The sequence below is a fragment of the Dendrobates tinctorius genome, unplaced genomic scaffold (genome assembly GCF_039654945.1).
Source record: "Dendrobates tinctorius isolate UK_male_01 unplaced genomic scaffold, ASM3965494v1 ptg000165l, whole genome shotgun sequence".
Classification (NCBI taxonomy): domain Eukaryota; kingdom Metazoa; phylum Chordata; class Amphibia; order Anura; family Dendrobatidae; genus Dendrobates; species Dendrobates tinctorius.
This window is the reverse complement of record NW_027361832.1, coordinates 24865349-24882786: the sequence shown is the minus strand read 5'-3', so window position 1 is coordinate 24882786 and position 17438 is coordinate 24865349. Positions and strand designations below refer to the sequence as shown.

The 17438-nt window shown below is 49.3% G+C and overlaps 1 protein-coding gene across 1 annotated transcript in view; it reads right to left on the bottom strand.

The window, feature by feature from the left end:
• Positions 1-6834: 6834 nt before the first annotated feature.
• Positions 6835-17438, bottom strand: part of ZFAND1 (zinc finger AN1-type containing 1) — a 34160-nt gene continuing 23556 nt past the window's right edge. Inside the window, exons 7-8 of the mRNA XM_073550591.1 lie at positions 10713-10868; positions 6835-8436 (exon numbers count right to left, since the gene is read on the bottom strand). Of these exons, the coding sequence (XP_073406692.1) occupies positions 8266-8436; positions 10713-10868 (327 nt within the window). The 3' untranslated portion in view covers positions 6835-8265. The remainder of the gene's footprint in view (positions 8437-10712; positions 10869-17438) is intronic.

The following is a 17438-nucleotide window of genomic DNA, read 5'->3' as shown; positions in this document are numbered from 1 at the left end:
GAGGGTGCTGTGTCCCCCAATGAAGGCTCCGAGAAACAGATTTTACGGTAAGCAACCCAAAAATCCTGTTTTCTCGTTCGCTTTATTGGGGGACACAGAGACCATGGGACGTCCCAAAGCAGTCCCTGGGGTGGGAAACAAACTTCCATCAGGCCAGTGGACTCACCACCGCTGCCTGCAGGATCCTTCTACCTAGGCTGGCGTCCGCCGAAGCGTAGGCGTGGACCTTGTAGAATTTCACAAACGTGTGAACCGAAGACCAGGTTGCAGCATTGCAAAGCTGCAGCGCGGAGGCTCTGTGGCGTACCGCCCAGGAGGCACCCACTGCCCGGGTAGTGCGCGCTCTGATCCCCGGAGGGGCCACTCGATGCTTAACCCGGTAGGCCTCCAAAATTGCCGATCTGATCCAGCGAGCAATAGTAGCTTTGGAAGCCTGGTGACCTTTCCGCGCCCCATCTGGAATGACGAAAAGAGTGTCTTTCGCAAGGAAGTCGTCCTAGACAGATAGACTCTCATTGCCCTGACCAGATCCAGCTTGTTCAGGGACCGCTCCCGAGGGTGAGTTGGACTCGGACAGAAGGACGGCAGAACAATATCCTCATTGAGGTGAAAGGAGGACACCACTTTTGGAAGAAAAGAGGGCGGAGGCCACAGAACTACCTTGTCCTGGTGAAGTACCAAGAAAGGAGAGAACTGGAAACATCCCTGAGAGGTTCAAAAGGAGAACCTTGCAGAACCTCAAGAACCAGATTAAGATCCCATGGATCCACGGGCGCTCGATACGGAGGAGCCGTGTGAGCCATGCCCTGAAGAAAGGTTTTGACCTGAGGGCGGGAGGCCAACGTCTTCTGAAACAAAATGGACAGCACCGAAACTTGACCCTTCAAGGAACTGAGAGCAAGCCCCGCATCCAGCCCTGCCTGAAGAAACGCCAGAACGGAAGGGAGCGAAAAGCACATGGGCGCGATGTTATTGGCCTCACACCAAGTGAAATAGGCCTTCCAAGTACGGTAGTAAATTTTGGAAGATGATGGCTTCCTGGCTCGGATCATGGTATGAATTACTCGACCGGGGAATCCTGCTCGTTTCAAAACCTCGGTCTCAACAGCCACGCCGTTAAGTTGAGCGGCCGAGAATTGGGGTGGCAAATCGGGCCTTGAGACAGCAGATCTGCCCTGTCTGGAAGTTTCCAGGGGGCGTCCGCGAGAAGATTGACAATGTCCGCGAACCAAGACCTTCTGGGCCAATTCGGGGCGATGAGAATGACTGGAATTCCTTCTGCTTTGATCTTCTTCAACAGCTTGGGAAGAAGAGGCAGGGGAGGAAACAGGTAGGGGAGCTCGAACTGCGACCAAGGAATGGCCTGGGCGTCGGCGCCCACTGCGAGAGGATCTCGAGCCCTGGATACAAACTGTGGGACTTTCCTGTTGAGGCGAGAAGCTAGCAGATCTACGTCCGGGACTCCCCAACGACGGCAGAGCTGAAGAAATACCTCTGGATGTAGGGACCACTCTCCTGCTGTGAGACCCTCACGGCTGAGAAAATCGGCGGCCCAGTTGTCTACGCCAGGAATGTGTACCGCGGAGATTGTCGGTACCGAAATCTCTGCCTACTGAAGGATCTTTGACACTTCTGTCAGGGCTGAGACACTCCGTGTCCCTCCTTGACGGTTGACATATGCCACCGCTGTGGCATTGTCTGTCCGAATCCGGACAGGCAGGCCCCTGAGGAGCCTCTCCCAGTGGACGAGAGCCAGATGGATCGCTCGTATCTCTAGGACGTTGATCGGCAGAGCAGATTCTTGAGTCGACCAATGATCCTGAACAGTGTGATTGTGGAACACTGCACCCCAGCCGAGGAGGCTGGCATCCGTTGTTACAATCTACCAGTGAACAGGAAAAGACCGCCCCAAGAGGATGAGAGGTGACGTCAACCACCAGTTGAGTGACCGCTTGATCCGGCATGAAAGGCGAACAGGGCGATCCAGGGACAGAGCCGACCTGTTCCACCTCGACAGAATGGCCTGTTGGAGAGGCCTGGCGTGAAATTGGGCAAAGGGAACTGCCTCTATCTCCGCCACCATCTTTCCCAGGACCCGCATAGCTGTACGGAGGGACGGAAATCGTGTGGTCTGCAGCGATCGTACATCCTGCTGCAGGAGAGAATCTTCTCTTGTGGGAGAAAGACCCTTGACCGACGAGTGTCGAACAGTAGGCCCAGAAACACAAGACGTTGAGTAGGGACCAGACAGGACTTTTTCCTGTTGACGATCCACCCGAAATTGGAAAGAGTGTCCAGGACGATCGCCAAACTGAGACGTGCCTGTTCGAAAGCGGGAGCTTTGATCAGAATATCATCGAGGTACGGAAAAAAAAAAAAGAGACCTCTGATCCTCAACAAGGCCATCAACGCAGCCACGATCTTCGTGAAGACTCTGGGAGCGGTGGCGAGACCGAAGGGCAGCGCGACGAACTGGTAATGTTCCTGGCGAACCGCAAAACGCAGGAACTTCTGATGTCCGGAGAATATGGGAACATGTAGATAGGCATCTTGGATGTCTATCGAACACATGAATTCCTGCTCCTCCATGGAAGCGATTACCGAACGAACCGACTCCATCCGTAAGTGGCGAAGGCGAACTCTCTTGTTGAGCAGCTTGAGATCCAAGATGGGTCGGACCGCCCAGTCTTTTTTCGGCACGACAAACAAGTTTGAATAAAACCCTGTAAACCGCTCCGATTCGGGAACGGGCACAAACACCCCGGAACTGAGGAGAGAGTCGATGGCCGTAAAGAACCCTGGGATCAAAGCTGGATCTTTTGGAGGACGGGATTCAAAGAAACGATCCCGTGGAAGAGAGACGAACTCCATCTTGTATCCTGACGATACAACCTCCCTGACCCAAGCGTCCTCTACTGAGGCCAGCCAGACGTCCTTGAAGAACAGGAGTCGACCTCCCAATTGGAAGGGACCCTCGGGAGTCCGAGGATAGTCATGCTGATGTGGACCGTCCAGATCCGGATCTGGATGGTCTGCCCTGCGAAGAGTGGGAGCGCCAGGAGGGAGTGGGTCTGAAGGAAACTTTCTTCCTATCTTGGCGTGCCTGTGGTCTTTGTTGGTTGGAGGAGGTCTCCGCCGTATTGAAACGGCGGTAAGCCCGAAAGGGTCGAAACTGACGCCTTATTGGGGGTCTGCGAGGCTTGGACTGAGGCAGGAGAGAACTCGTGCCTCCGGTGGTGTCCTTAATAATCTGGTCCAATTGGGATCCAAAGAGGCGCCCTCCCTGAAAAGGGAGATTAGTAAGAGACTTTTTAGAAGACAGGTCCGCATGCCAGGCCTTGAGCCAAATTGTACGTCGGATTGTCACAACGTTACTTGACGCCTGAACTGCGCAGGATGCGGCATCCAAAGAAGCAGAAAGCAGATAATCCCCCGCATGGGAAATCTGATTGGCGAGATCAGCCAATCGATCTGGTTGTGCTTTCTCTATGATGCCCTGACGAAGATCCTCTGCCCAAGTGGCTATGGCCTTTGCTGCCCAAGATGAGGCACAAATTGGGCATACCGCCGTCGAAGCCGCTTCGAAGGCAGACTTCGCCAGGGATTCTATAATCCTATCATTAGAATCCTTCAGAGACGCCACGCCTGACAGCGGGAGAACCATGTTATTAGAAAGCCTGGACACGGGCGGATCGATCGAGGGGGAAGCAGACCAGTTGTCCCTGAACTCTTTAGCAAACTGGTACAGAACGCTGAGACGCTTTCCTCGTTGAAAGCGTCTGGTCGGATCTCCTCTTTCCCTGGTAAAAATCTTTCCAAACTCGGAATGTAAAGGGAATACCCTGGAGGGTGTTTCCTCCCGTCTGAACGAAACCTCCTGATCTGAGGATTTCGCAGGGGGGTCAGCAATGTCGAAGGTCTGATGGATCGCTGCAATGAGGTTCTGCACAGTAACCCTCATGTTCGCATCCTGGTCCGAATGCAGCTCTAAGGTCCCCTCAGATGACCTGTCCGAGAGCGCTTCACCTGACTCGGGTGAGGAGGCCCGGGAGGGAGGCTGCCAAGGACTATGTGGAGACATGGAGCGAGGAGAGGATTCCGGCTGGAGATCCTGCCTGGGTCTTTTGCGACTAACGCTGGCCGACTCAGATGGAACCTCTTGAGGCCTGCTGGCCCCTGTAGAGGTGTCATGGGGCAACTTATCCAGGACGGCTACTAGGGACTGAGACACCCTGGTGAGGTCTGCCACTGACTGTGATAGAGACGAGGCCCAGCCGGGCATAGGGGGTTCACTCTCGCCTGGGGCCCTAGATGGCTCCTAGGCGGCGTCAGGTTGAATAGGATTGCTACAATCCAGGCAGAGGGAAGTGGGAGCCGCAGGGCGGTTACGGTCAGATTTGGAGTTAGACATAATGAAAATCTGAGGAAGAGCCGGAAGGTTGGGGGACAGGGTGCAGAGAAGGGTGTCTGCAGATGCAGAGCTACTCACGGTCCGGTGACCCCAGAGACGAAGGTATCCACCACTCTGCAGATGCAGGTCAGAGGAATGTCCGGCGGACAGGCCCAGGGAGCGATATCTGACTGACAGGGGCGTCCGGCTGTGCGGCTGCAAAGATGGCGACCGCCTGAAGGAATCATGGAAAACGCGCTCCCAGGGGAAGGAGGGTGGAGCTAACCGCCTGCTGAATCAGGAACCGCCCCTGGCCAGGAACAGGCTAAGAAGGGCGGTGGGAGGGCCTGGAACGGGCGGGAGAGAAGCCCGCTTAGTAGAAAGGGGCGGGGGCGTGGCCGCGATACCGGAGTAGGCCCGAACTGAAGCCGGGGCCTAAATTACTAGCGGTGGCCGCCTGTCAGCACGGGGTCAGCGCGGAGGTGCCGCCGCGAGAGGACCCTGGGATACCCGATCGAAGTGTCGGGGGAGAAGAGGACGGTGAAGGGGCTGGCTGTAGGAGCAGGATGGGCGCAGGAGATCGCAGCGCCACCGCATCCCTGCTCCAGGGAAGATGCTGCGAACGCGCCCTCGGGGAGGAATGCTACTGGCCAAAGGGTCCCCATACTTACCCGTCCCGGGAGAGTACCTGAAGAGTCTGCGTCTCAACCAACCGACAGGCTCTGGTAGGCGAGTGGGTGGGAGACTGGCGACGAGGACCCTCTGGATCGCTGACACATCTTCGTGTTGGCGTCCGCCTGGAAGGCTGGTGGTCCTGCTACGGAGAACTGTGAGGATACGGGGTGGCAGTACACGCCGTACTCAGACTCCTTGTGGGAGTACAGATGTGACCATACACACTGTATCCCTCCGGGAAAACCTGAAAAGGAACGACGCACATCGAGGTAGATATGGGTCTAATTAAAGACCCGTGTCCACCTCCTACTGACACTAAGCTAAACTGAGGAATTCCCTGCCGGTCGGTGGGGTGTACACTGCGGAGGAGGAGCTAACTTTTTTTTGTGCATAGTGTCAGCCTCCTAGTGGCAGCAGCATACACCCATGGTCTCTGTGTCCCCCAATTAGGCGAACGAGAAATACCTAAATCTTAAAATAACTCAATTTGGATTTTTTCAAACTTTGAGCGACGAGCGGCACAGGTTAACGCCGTTTGATCGAGCTCAAATTTTGGCTCTCTCAATATCTGGAAAGGGGAATCGTTTTGTGGGGTCCAGACGAACAAGATTCTGACATTTTCCCCCCCCCATATGAGATCCGGTCACCCTAGTGACCATTCACCAAGAGTGCACCAACATTCTGCCCATTTGTGCACGTCTGACCAAAAAGTAACCTGGCAAAACAGTTCTCATCCTATAGCCACAGCATTGGTTTATTTGTGCCAAAAGCAAGTTAAGTTTCTCTACCTCATTATAGAAATCAATCTCTCATTCTGCCTGGAAATTTGCACTTCCTTTGTGGCCACAGAGCGTTGGTGGGGGATGACTACTGTACTCAGCAATAGTGCAGATCTTGTGTAGCGATGAGCGAGTATACTCGTTGCTCGGGTGTCCTCCGAGTATTTTGGCATGCTCGGAGATTTAGATTTCGTCTCTCAGCTGCATGATTTGCGACTTGTGGACAGGCTGAATACATGTGGAGGAGATTCCCTAACAAACGGGTATTCCGCATTCAGGCTGTCCAGCAGCCGCTAATCATGCAGCTGAGACGACGAAAACATTCTGAGCACGTCAAAATACTCGGTGGACACCCGAGCAATGAGTATACTCGCTCATCACTAATCTTGTGCAAAAAAAAAAAAAAAAAAAAAAAAAAAAAAAAAAGTGCTCCAAAGGTTAACACCAGAGATGGGTGAAAGGCACCCGGTTCTAATGAATACGTTGCATGGGAGCTTGGTTAAGCAAGTTCTTTGGCCGGTTCCTCAAACTTATTGTTAACATTTTTGCTTTTAGCATTATTCCCCCCCCCCATATTTCGATTGCATAAATGGAGACAGTTTACTTTAATCTTGTAAAAGCAGCAATAATGATTGATGTGTGATTGACAAGTGTTCATGTCTAAACAGATGTCGCCATGCACTCAGTATCTTTTTTTTTTTTTTTTTTTATCTATACCTCTTAAATGTAACTTTTATTCTAACTATATTTCTTAAAATCAAAAAAATGTGAAGGCCAAATCTTTGCTTGGAGTACACATTTCGATATGAAGTTATATTAAGTATTGCTGTATCTATAGAAGTCTGACCTATCTAAAAGTACAGTAAATGCAAAGAGTATAATACGCCACAGCTGCAATTCTTTGGTCGCTGAACCTCCCCCCCCCCCTCTCCAAAATTGTACCAATAAGTTCATCTTGCGACGCCATAGAAGAGTCTTTATACGGGTCCATTAATGGAAAAATACATTTATTTTTACCACTTAAATACAAAAGAAAACAAATTGTACAAAGCTGGGTATCGTATAAAATTGTACTGATCTCGGAAGCCATTTTGCCAGGTTGCACAATAGAAAAAAAAAAAAAAAAAAAAAAAACACACCACACAACCAAACAACCACAGAATTGCATTTTCTTTTACCATTTATCTGCACTTGGAGTGGTTTTTTGACCTTCCAGCACATTAAATGTAAAATGAATGGGATCTTTCAAAACTACAATTCCACAGTGTTGGCAGGAAAAAAAAACAAAAAAAACAAAAAAAAAACTGAAAAATTGTAAAAAACAAACAAAAAAAAAAAACACACAAATTTAAAACTGGCTGTAAGGGGTTAAAAAAAAATACAGTTGGTATATTTTTTAAATTCATTCTATGCCAATTTTGTTCCTTTAATTTCTCATAGTATGCCAATTTGTGGATCTGTAACTGAGCATACATATTAAAATTCAGGTTGCTGCACCTCTAATTTTATGGATGTAATATGAAGCCTAGAGAGTCTCCTGAAAGTTGGGAGGGAAAAAAAAAACAAAAAAAAAAAAAAAAAAACTGGCATTTGGATTTCGACACATGTAATAATCTGCCGGCTCTTTACTCACATGGCCACTTGGCTGACCAGAGGACGAGTGTGAATGGGGGCGGGCGGTGAGAACAGACGGCTGTTTAGCCAACAAGTGTCTAGTGTGTACGGCCGTCCCCGATACCTACGGCTGTGTGCACACGCTGCGGATTTTGCTGCGGTTCCGCAGCGGTTTTGGCCGCTGCGGACCCGCAGCAGTTTCTGCTGCGGTGTACAGTACAATGATTCCCTATGGGAATCAAAAACCGCAGTGCAGACGGTGCGGAATTTTCCGCGCGGATTATCTGCGGTTTTCAATCCACAGAAAGAATTGACATGTCAATTCTTTCTGCGGATTCTCCTGCGGTTTGCCATCTCCTCCATTGAGGAGATGAAAAACCGCAGGGCAAAACCGCAGAGCAATCCGCAGGTCTTTTGACCTGCGGTTTCACCTGCGGATTGTACAAAATCCGCGCGGATGAATCCGCACCTTTTCCGCAGCGTGTTCACACAGCCTACAAGTCCAATACAAAGTGGGACGTGAAGAATGATCTTTTGGTTGGTTTGGTGGGATTTACTCTTTACCATGTAAGTGAGCTTTCCAAGGGGCCAAGTGACCGATGCTAAAATATAATGACATCTTTGATAATTACACATTTAGCTTAGGAGTGAAAAACAGTTCTGCAGGGGACAATACAAGCAGCAACAATGATGTGCCAGTCAATGGCTAAATTACATAACTTGAAAAAAAAAAAAAAAAAAACCTAAGAAGGTTTATTGCACTGAACATAATGCCATGTCAATCACAGGTCTAGATTATAATTGGGTTTATGATAAATACACACTGGGATACTCAATTTTATTGCACTCGTTATCTAAATACTCCATGATAATATTCCCTCCATTGTGTAGAGGATTTTCTGCAGCAGAAAGCCACATCTCTATAGAGCCGTTCATTGGTAGCGCTGCTCCCGTGTTGGCATGGCACACCCGAAGCTTCTGCAAGACAAATTGGACACACTGTTAAATCTATGTGTGACCAATAGTGGTGCATGTCTACAATCCTTAATCCTGGATAATTTCTGCACATGAGGAAAGAGACATAGTAATATTAAAAAAAAAAAAAAAAAAAAAAGCACTATACTACATTCCTAATTGGAGGCATTTGCCATTATTATACCTACTAAATATTGGGATAGGATCTTGCAGACGGGCATACTGCTTTAAGTATATATCCAATAATGCAAAGTCTGCTCACAATTTTTTTGGATATCCATTTTGCCAGTTAGTCTTTTCCCCTCCCCAGACAAAAACCACACATTGGAAAAGTAGATTTAAAAAAATAATTTCAGTGTCACTACCAGATTACAAGATATTCTGAAATCTTGCAGTTTTCACTGTGACCATCGAGCCTTAGAATAATCTGACACTTCATGATCTGTAGCGATAATATCACGAGAGTTGCGACAGAAACCCATTATTAAAGTTACTAAACCTTTACAATGTTTTTTTCCCCTTATTTCAGTACAATTACAAGCAGACAATTGTGAGTCCAGATGTTGAGACCCCACTGATCTTTCAACTCCCACCACTGGTTTTACTCTATGAGGAGCACAGCTCCCGCCTGAGCGCCGCGCACACAGAGCGGGGTATGGATACAATAAAAAGGCAGAGACTGTTCAGCTAATTCTTTCTATTGATTCCATATTCTGGTCTGAGCGTGTACTGTGCTCAGAGAGAAGCTGCGAGTTCCTGTCTCCTGAGCTGTGCATCTCTCAGGAGGGGCGATTTTGAGCAAATCAGTGGGGATCTCAGGACCCGGACCCCACCGATCTGTTTAAAATTATAAGTGCAGTGAAAGAAAAAAAAAAAAAAAAAAGTTAAAGGCTTACTCACTATAATGGATGTAAATACAAGGGACGATGGTCACAGCTCACCTCCTCCCTGTACAGTGACCTCTACCTCATACAGTAGATTACATATTTTTTGCACTTTTATATTCAGGGTGCAGCCAGACCCATTAACATTGGCCTTGTAAACTGGGGTGCACGTATATAGTGCTGGGTAGCCAGCTTAATCTAAAGCCCTCCGTCTCACATAGCGAGATCGCTGAAGCGTCACCAGTTTTGTGACGCAACAGCGATCTCGCTACATGTGACACAGCAGTGACCAGCCCCCCAGCTGGATATCACTGATCGTGCTCGAATGTCCTGGGCCATTTTTCTGTTGTCATCCCGAGGGCCAGCGCACATCGCCGTGCTTGACCTGACGAGCGACCTCGTTAGCGATGCAGAACTCAGTCGCAGGCTGGAATCATTCAGAATCGCTGCTGTGTGACAAGGTACCAACGACCGCCGAGGATCGCTGGATGGTTGCGGAGTCGCTTAAGAGATCTGCCTGTTTGGCAGCTTACTAGGAACGCACCAGCGATCCTTACCAGGTCATGTATTGGTCAGGATCACTGGTGCGCTGCTAAGTGAATTGAGACCCTTATACTATGGGCGTCACGGATAGGCACAAGCCAGACACTACCTGTGTGACCAGCGCCCCATACAAACCTCTTGTGTGCAATTTAATACCAAGCAATCGTCACCTCCATGAATTGGTAGGCTGTGAGTGGTTGTCCCAGTATTTTGCACCTGTGCTACCACCATCTTTACTACCTGGGTTTGCTGCATCCTGAGAGTGCATTAGTTCGAGTCCTGGGCAGGTAAACGCTGCTGTACATTTTTTTTTTTTTTTTTTTTACTGTCCAAATTTGACTTTGAAAAATTGATAGTATTCTTTTATCTGGGTATGTAGAGGAAATGCTAAAAACACTTATCACCTGTCCAGAGAGTAAGGTGTAAACGTATGATTATTTGGGGTCCCATCATTTGATTTCTCCCTGATTATGAGAACAGGGATACCAATGCCCCATTCAAATGAAGAGGCCACGTGTACTACCACGAGGTTCTGAAATTCATGGTCCATAGGACTGATGTAGAGCCATCTCCACCAATCTCAGACTGAATGGAGCGGCAGTGCGTACGTGTGACTTAGATCTCAATGAAAAGGGATAAATGTGACCCTTGTTCTCACGATCAGCAGGGGGCTACAGCATAAACTCGCCACCAGTTCGTGCCTACCGTGTTGGATATTAACATGTTATTTATACAATACTGAATAAGAGTTGAACTTTAGTTTTTAGCTACTTTGGTCTTGTAAATTTGTATATATTGGTGGTTTTTCTAAAATTTAACCAGAAGCGTACAGACCCCGAAGAGTTCACATACCTTTGAAGTGACTTTGTTATTGTCATTTTTCAGGTTTGCTATAGTAGCCGCATAGTCCACAACTTTTCCAATGCTCCACTTCTTGCAGAAGAACATTGCTTTACTTTTGTCCTTTCCACCCAGAGGCAAGTACACTTGAAAGTAGACCCTTTCTGACTGCAGTGTACAAAAAAAAAAAAAAAAAAAAAAAAAAAAAAAAAAAAAAGAAAAGTAAGTGAATCTGCATAGCCAGAAAAACTGCTCAGTGTGAACAAGACATTTAAGATCCCATGAGTCTACCAGCATCCATTATACATGTACACAGGCCCATTGTAGGACTGAAATATATAAGACGCCGATTAATGATATGGGACTCAACTATTATGAGTATGATGCTCCACACATACAGCTCAGGAGAAGAGCATCACTCCTTACAGATCCAATAATATACGTGGGTACAAGTGTTACGGAACGTCACTCAAATATCTGTTAAGAAAATGATCAAAACTTAAGGCCAAAGTAATTAAAGTGAGGCTCCTTGTAGGCATTCATTTAGCAGACGGATAATCACGGTCGCTTTAACAAACTCTTGCTTATTACATTGTCCATGTAGCCACTTTCAAAGAGTTCATTGCTCAAAATGTGTGTGTGAAGAATTGCTTTAAAGTTACAGCCACTAGGTGTCTCCCTTCTGACAGCTGCCTGTTGCCAAGACTGATCTGTGTAAGGCTACAGAACAGCAGAGGTTGATGCTGCTCCTCAGACTGAGTGAGACAGCAATGCTTGCTGCTCCAAAGCTTTGGACAGCACAGTAAGAAAAATGGCTGGACTATTTGTCTAGATCACTGCACCATTCACTTGTGAGCTTCAATTGCCGTTTTGATCTTCATAGCGGATTAGCTGTGCAATTCTAACCTTCTCCCCTACTAGGCGTCCCTACTCACATGGATCCAAATTGCTGCTTTATACTCTGCACCTCCCCAATTCTGTGCAGTAGGAAAGCCGGGTTACTGCTCTGCTCATGCCCAATACAGCCTCTAGGTCACAGCTTTCCTACTGCTCTCCATTCTATGGATGCAAGTGAAAACAAAAACGTGTGTTCAATTCTGCCAATATATGTGTTTGTTTTTTCTTCATTGTCAATTGGAAGTTTTAGTGGTAAAATAATTCCAGAACATGGTAAAAAGGGGTTGTGTCACCAATTCCTGGCCATTCGATCTGGGTAGAGGTATTTTTCCTCCTTCAGCTCATGTTTTTAGTGATATTTTCAGGTGGTACATCCACCCTACTGATTATCTTATTGTATTTTTTTGGCAATGTGCAGCAAGTGAAAAAATGTAAATCTTCCATTAAATTTTTTTCTTCTGTCAGCAGAAAAGCTGTAGAAAGACATCTAAAACTCCACTGATCTATTGTGGCTCGGCAAAAACTTACAAAACTGAACATGGGGTTTTTAGTTTAGCATTGTGATCAGACTGTAGCAGGCCCGCTGCCACATCACGACGAACACATCAGGGTATGACATTGATAAGTGTTTTATATATTTTACACAATTTTTCTATTTTGATAGACCGGGCTTGTACAGACGCAACAATACCAACTATGGGATTCTGGGTAATGGAGCACAATTTAAAGAATCAGTCACTTCCAGAAATGGCATTTACCTGCAGATATATTAGTATATTAGTAATTTGCAGGCAAACATTTAAATCATGTCTGGCAGAGTTACTGGGTCAGCAGTTACAAGGAGAAAACAAACTTGTATCCTCCCTGCAGCTGCTCAGTTCTAGACTTTGGGGTGGATCTGTAACAGTGACCCCTCACTATATAGGGAAAAGCCAAGATGAACACAAAACAAGCAAATACCCTACAGTAAATAAGTAGCAATAGTGATGAAAAATAGGTATTAGACCTACCGGTAATGATGTTTCCAGGAGTCCATCCTGACAGCACCATGGAGGACGTCCTCCTCCTCCTTACAGGGACAGGAAAGCACACGAGAGGTTAAAAGGCCATGTCCCACCCCCTTTCCCTCAGTGATTTGACAAGTACCACAAGGTGGATGATACTAGAAACGGTTTAATGAAACGATCACATTACAGCATATGACATGACGTAATACATTGCAGTATAACACAACCGGGAGGGAACTACCCGTGCTGTCAGGATGGACTCCTGGAAACATCATTACCGGTAGGTCTAATACCTATTTTCCAGGACATCCACCTGACAGCACCATGGAGAGTACCAAAGCACCTCCTCAGGGTGGGATTACCGCCTGGAGAACTTTTCTCCCAAATGCGGTTTGTTGACCAGCTAACACATCTAGTTTGTAGTGTTTACAGAATGTATTAAGACTAGCCCAGGTTGCCGCTCGACAGATCTGATCAACTGACGCCCCCGCCCGCTCGGCCCATGAGGCCGATACCGCCCTCGTAGAGTGGGCTTTTAAGGAATCTGGCGGGCTGGCGCCTTCAGCCTGGTAGGCATCCGAGATTACTGAGGTAATCCAACGCGCGATGGACGCCTTAGAGGCCTTCTTCCCTTTATTCCTACCTCCAAAGAGGACGAACAGGTTCGGGTCGATACGCCAACTATTGGTGGCCTCTAGGCATTCTATAACTGCGCGCCTCACGTCTAGCGAGTGGAGCCGCTGCTCCTTCTCATTTCGGGGATTATCGCAGAAAGAGGGTAACACTACCTCCTGGTTCAGATTTCTTTTAGAGGCTACCTTCGGGGTAAATGCCGGGACTAACCTTAGGATTATACGGTCCTCTCTTATCTGGAGGTATGGGTCCTTAGTGGATAGGGCCTGGATCTCCCCTATTCTTTTGGCCGTGGTAATGGCTACTAGGAAGGCAGTTTTACGAGTGAGAGCAGGGATGGCTATCTTCTCACTAAGGGCAAAAGTGTCCGAGGAGAGGAACTGAAGTACCAGGCCCAGGTCCCATGGCGGGGTGAGCTGCCTAATCGTGGGGCGCAGGCGCTGTGTGGCTTTTATAAACCTTATCACCCAGGGATGTGCAGCTAACTGGTAATCGAAGAAGGCGCTCAAGGCTGAAACCTGGACTTTTAGAGTGCTGGGCTTGAGGCCTTTATTAAAACCTGCCTGCAGGAACCCTAGTATGTTAGGCAGATCAGGGGTGCCTGCCACGAGCTCGGACCTGCCACCCCCCAGACAGAATCTTTTCCATATCTTCCGATAAATTGCCGACGTCACCGGCTTCCTGCTGGCCTGTAGGGTGGATATGACCTGCTCCGACAATCCTTTTGCCTTCAGGATGTCCCTCTCAGGATCCAAGCCGATAGATGGAGTCTTGCTGGGTCCGGGTGGTGGATCGGGCCCTGGTGGATGATGTTCTCCCACAGGGGCAGTTCGACTGGATCTTCTACTGCCATGGCTCCTAGAAGGGGAAACCAGCTTCTCCTCGGCCAGTATGGCACTATCAATATCACTCTTGCGTGGTCCTCGCGTATCTTCCCGAGCACTGCCGGTATGAGGGCCAGTGGTGGGAACGCATAAGAGAGGGATTCGCCCCAAGTCTGACTCAGGGCGTCTACGCCTTCTGGGTGGTCCATCAGATTTAGGGATTAGAATCTGGGAACATTCGAGTTCTTCCGGCTTGCGAAGAGATCTATACTGGGGGTCCCCCAGCGCTGACAAAGCTGGTCGAAGATTTCTACGTTCAATTCCCACTCTGTCGGGTGGATCTGTTGTCTGCTCAGGTAGACTGCCACTTCGTTTTGGGAACCCTCTAGATGTACCGCGGTCACGGATCGGACTGTTCGTTCTGCCCACGTGAATATCTTTTCCGCCAGTGCCTGTAGTGGTTGATGTCTGGTTCCTCCCTGGTGTTTCAGGAATGCCACTGTCGTTGTATTGTCGGATAATATGCGGACATGACAACTCTTTAGTACCGACCGGTTTCTCCGCAACGCTTCCCAGACCGCGAAGAGTTCCTTGAAATTGGAGGATCTGGCCTTGATGCTTGCTGGCCACTTCCCCTGGAAGATCTTCCCTTCTATGTGGGCTCCCCATCCCCACGCACTTGCGTCTGTGGTGACTACCACGTATGGAGAGATTGTCCAATGCACGCCCACCTGAAGGTTCCTGGACTGTGACCACCAGCGAAGGGACTCCTTTACTCATCCTGAGAGCCTTAGGGGTTTGTCTAGCGACGCCTGACTCCTGTCCCACCTCGCGAGGATTTCCCTTTGTAACAATCGCAAGTGGAATTGGGCCCATCGGACGCACTGGATGCAGGCCTTCATGAGGCCCAGGACCTCCATTGCTTCCCTTATGGAGCATTGCCGCTTCAACAGGCCTCTGGTTCTGGCCTGAATGGACTTCTGCTTCTGCTCGGGTAGCCAGGATATTCTGTCGGCTGAGTCTAGGAGGACTCCCAGGAATACCTTTCTGGTGTCTGGTGTGAGGTCCGACTTCTCCCAGTTGATCACCCAGCCCAGGAACTCCATTACGGTAGTTGTTCGGATCCTGTCTCGGATGAGCGCTTCTTTGGATCTTGCCACCAGTAAGAAGTCGTCCAGGTACGGAACAATCACAATACCCTGATCTCTCAGGTAGGCCACCACCTCTACTACCAGTTTCGTAAAGATCCTGGGAGCTGAGGCCAACCCGAATGGAAGACCCTGGAACTGGAAATGGCAGGTCCGGGCTGGTGAGCTGATCGCGAACCTTAGTAGGCTTTGGGATGAGGGATGGATAGGAACCTGATCGTATGCCTTTTTTAGGTCTAGGGTGCACATAACTGCGTCCCTGTCTATTTTAGGGGAATTGCGGATCGGATTGATTCCATCCGGAACCTCCTGTATCTGACCAAAGTATTTAGTGGCTTCAGGTATGATGGTGCGGGCCTCGCCAGATTTCTTTGTGATTGCAAACAGGGAAGAGTAGTGCCCTCTCCCTCTTTCTGACGGTGAAACTGGTATTATGACCCCTGAGTCTAACATGTCCTGAAGATCCGACCACATTGCGGAGTCCTCCCGGACGGTGGGGGCAATATATCTGTCGGGGGGAGGAGAATAGAGCTCTATCCTGTAGCCTTCCCTGATGGTTCTGAGGACCCACTGATTGTTGGTGACTCGGGACCAGTTTGCTGCAAAGTGGCGAAGTCTCCCCCCAATGCCTATGGCGTCATTGTCTCCTCGATCTAGATGTTGATGCAAATGGGGGACCTCTGTTCCTCCCACTTTGGCTGAAGGAGCTTCTATTAGACCTCGCCCGACCCCTAAACTCCATCTGTCCTCTGAAGGAGCCTCTCCGAAAGGACTGGGGCCGCCTGGGTTTTCCTTCCGGGAATCCCTTATTCTTATCTGACACCAGCTCAAGGATATTATCAAGGGCTGGACCAAACACCCTCAGGCGCGAGAAAGGGATGGCACATAACCCTTCTAAAGCAAAGCTATCCCCCGACCAGGATCTAAGCCAGACTGCTCTCCGGGCCGCATTAGAGAGGGAGCCGTTTCTGGCCGCAAACCTTACTGATTTCGCCGACGTATCCGACAGGAACGCCGTGGCTGATTTCAAGAGAGGAAGAGATGCTAGTATCTCTGACCTCGGGGTCTTGTTGGTTAGGTGTTCCTCCAACTGCCCCAACCACAAGAACATAGACCTGGCCACCGAGGTGGCTGCTATGTTGGCTCTAATCAGGGCCGCCGACGTCTCCCATGCTCTTTTTAACAAGACGTCCGCCTTTCTATCCATCGGGTCTCGAAGACCTGATTAGTCCTCGGATGGGATAGCCGTCTTTTTAGTAACTTTGGCGACTGGGACGTCGATTTTAGGGACTTCTTCCCACGCTCGAGTTTCCTCGGGATCAAAGGGCAGTCTATTTTTAAAGTCTCGGGAGAGTCAACCGACACTCTGCTTCCTTCCACTCCTCCTGGATCATTGCTTTGATGTGTTCGCTTACAGGGAACACCACCTGTTTGCGGGACACCAGTCCTCCAAACATTAAGTCCTGTCTGGACTGTGGCTTAGGGACTTCTTCCATCTGCATGGTATTTCTGACCGCGTGTACCAGCTCGTCCGTATCCTCCAGTCTGAATAGGTACTTCCTCCTCTAATCCTGTCTATCCCCCAGGATCTCGCCTTCTTCCTCCTGGTCTGAGTCCCGGAAATCGGATTCCTCGCTAGGGCTCGCTTCTGATACTGGGTCTGGTTCCCACCTTGGACGCTTGCGACTTGGCCCAGGGCTGGGGGACTGACGCCAGGCTGTAGAGGCCTGAATCTCTTCCCTTATCAGCGACCCCATTTCGGAAAGGAGAGATGGCTGTTCCTCGCCTATGACCCTGGAGGTACAGGGACCGCATAGGGTCTTGCTATAGGTGTCTGGCAGCTTTGCTCTGCACACCGGACATCTGACCGATTTGGAGGTGGCTTTTGCCGGGTCCTTCCCCGAAGGGGACTCTGCCGGGATTCCCTTTTCCTAATAACATAAGGGGCACCTATTCAGATCTGGTCTGCGCTATGCGCACTTACCCCTCCACCAGCTGCAGCGTTGCCTTCCATCCTGTTCCAGGCGACCAATGCAGTCACACAGCCTAGAACGATCTGTGGTGACTCTGGAGAGCGCTGTGGTCCAGGAGTGCGCGCGCCCTGGATTTGAAACCGGCGTCTGACGTCACCGGATGTGACACTGGTAAGCCGCGCCTCCATTTCCTGCCGGGCTTCTGCGCGCGACCGCGCTCGGTTCCCCGGTGCCGCCGCCTGCAGGGAGCCGCCTC